The sequence below is a fragment of the Crinia signifera genome, chromosome 1, assembly GCF_055691185.1.
Source record: "Crinia signifera chromosome 1, ASM5569118v1, whole genome shotgun sequence".
NCBI lineage: Eukaryota > Metazoa > Chordata > Amphibia > Anura > Myobatrachidae > Crinia > Crinia signifera.
The window spans coordinates 328,054,499-328,057,386 of NC_139217.1; the positions used below are offsets into that span (position 1 = coordinate 328,054,499).

A 2,888-nucleotide genomic window follows, 5' to 3' on the forward strand; every position below is an offset into this window, starting at 1 on the left:
ATTAGGCCACGCCCCACACTGATAGGCCACGCCCCCAAAAATGTGGACGCGCAACATCACACCCCCCCCCCCCCCTTTTAGGGCTGCTGCGAGATATTTTCCGGGCTGGTTTTATTTCCCAATCCGCCCCTGGCAGACAGTAGTTGCAAGTCTCGGTGGGGTATTTTATTACCCCTGGATGTGTTCTAGAGTTAAGTTCTGCAAAATCACCAGCGATCATGTCTGAATCAGGCACCATATCATTAATAATGCAGCCTCTTACAGGTGGTTAAAGGCCCTCAAATGTCCTCTGTACAGTACATGCAGTCAAATCTTGACTATTATTATTATTATTATTATTATTATAATAATTTTATTTATAAGGCGCCACAAGTGTTTCGCAGCGCCGTACAAAGGAACAATACAGGGAGATAGTTAGTTATCTAGTTAGTTACTAGATAGTTAGTTATTAACTATCTAGTTAATAACTAGTCAATGACTTTTTGGACATGTCTTAAAAAAACAATCAATTTATATATTTGATACATTTTTCATAAATTAATCTCATCAATACAAAGGAGTATATTGTTACACCACACTGTTCATTAATATACTGTACAGATTCATACAGCTCTGGGATGGTTAAGGGAAAAGAAAATCATATACAGTATAGTGTGGTTATTTATCGGATAGCATCATACTATGCATCATATTTGTGGTTATCTTCCGTGCATTTAAATGTTAAGAGATACAATATACAGTATATTACAGTGTCTGCTGCTTCCAAGTGGTCAGATGGTGACATTGCTCCTGGAGGTTTTTGTATGGGAAGTTTCCTCCTTCTGTCACTGTGTCTCTAGCACAGTAATATGTGGCTGTATCACCCACACTCAGTCTGTCTATCTGTAGATAGGCTGTATCAATGGCATTATCTGTGGAGAATGTGAATCTTCCTTGGAATGATGGTGAATAGCTGGTACCTCCACTCACAGGGTTAATTATTCCAACCCACGTTAGTCCTTTCCCTGGAACTTGTTGAACCCAGTTCATATAGAAGCTGGTGAATGCATATCCGGATGCTTTACAGGGAATCTTCACACTGTCACCCGGCTTTCTGACTTCAGAGGGCGGCTGAGTGAGCTGTGCTTGTGACATCACTCCTGTAATAGAGAAATCACAGGACCATATGTTAGATATAAACTATTTTAGACAGAACATAATATTTATATTCATTTGTTCCTGACTTACCAAGCAGTGGGCAGAGAAACAGGACACAGCTAAATAAAAGCATGTTATATGATATCCCCCAGACCGATGTTCAGAACACAACTCCCAGTCACTGTGACATCACATTATAACATGTGCTGCTTTTCTAGCTGCCGAACCTGAGACCAAATTTGCATGAGGTGCCCAGAGCTATAAGAGGCGATCAGTCCTGCTATAGCCAGAGTCAGTGTAAGAGATCTCTGTCATGACTTACGTTCTCTTTAGGGTTTGCAAATAAACCAAAATATACATTTACTAGAAAGTAACATTTTACCCATTTTGTTCTTTCCTGATGAACAAATGAAGTGAGAATAACATAACATTAATACATATGATTTGTGTAAGTATATAGGGGGTCTGACGGTATGCTGTGAGCTGTGTGCATGAGCAAGTAATTTGCATGGCACCCAGGGTGTAAATGTGCAGGGTGTATATGTGTCCAAAGAAAAAGATGTAAGACGCCACTTGTGTCCTAAACTGGTAAATGCCCCTTTGGTGGGATAAGGTGTAAAAAGTGGCTGTAACGTGCAGGTATATGTGTGTAAATATATATATATATATATATATATATATATATATATATATATATATATATATATATATATATATATATATTTAGAGTCTTGTAATCAGAAAAACAGTGTATTTGGTACACAAGGATACATCTACGTTTCGGGGACGTGCTCCCCTTCGTCAGGATAAAGATCAAGTGTTACAATAATCATTTAACCCCTTCCTGACACAGCATGTTTTTGCCTTCCTGACAGAGCCCTTTTTTTCAAATCTGACATGTATTACTTAAGTGGGGATAACTTTTTTTTGCTTTTACTTATCCCAGTGATTTTGAGATTGTTTTCTCGTGACACATTGTACTTCAAATTAGTGGTAAATTTGGGTCGATACAGTCTGTGTTTTTTTGTGAAAAATACCAAAATGTCGTAAAAAAATGGAAAATTTAGCAATTTGCAAAATGTTAAATTTTCTGCTTGTGAGACAAATAATCATACCACTCAAAATAGTTAATAACTAACATAGACCATATGTCTACTTTATGTTTCCATCATTATTTCAACTTCCTTTTAATTTTTTTGGACACTAGGAGGCTTACAATATGAATAGCAAATTCTCAAATTTTCAAGAAAATTTCAAACACTGATTTTTTTAGGGACCAGTTCAGTTCTGATGTGACTTTGAGGGACTTGTATGTGAGACACCCCCATAAATGATGCCATTTCAAAAACTGCACCCCTCACAGTATTCAAAACAGCATTTTGGAAGTTTGTTAACCCTTTAGGTGTTTCACAGGAATTAAAACAAAGTGTAGGTGAAATTTCAAAATTTCTTTTTTTTTGCAGATTTGCAATTTTAATACATTTTTCTAAGGAACACCGTAGATTTTACTAGAGAAATGTGACTAAAAATTGATTCCCCCAATTCTTTTGTTTTCATAAATATCCTATATGTGGCCCTAGTGTGCACGTTGACCAAACTACAGGCTTCATAATTGCAAACTACACCCCTCAGGGAATTCATCTAGGGGTATAGTGTACATTTCAAACCCCCAGGGATTTCACCAATTGTGGTACAACTGGGCAGTGAAAATGAAAAATTAAATTTTTTACACAAAAATGCAGTTCTGGCTC

At 37.0% G+C, this 2,888-nt stretch overlaps 1 gene segment (V, D, J or C); it reads right to left on the reverse strand.

Annotated features, from left to right (window-relative positions):
- Positions 1–744: 744 nt before the first annotated feature.
- LOC146078744 (immunoglobulin heavy variable 5-51-like) lies at positions 745–1,134 on the reverse strand. The segment is given in 1 exon segment: positions 745–1,134. A coding segment is annotated over 1 exon segment (390 nt).
- Positions 1,135–2,888: the final 1,754 nt, after the last annotated feature.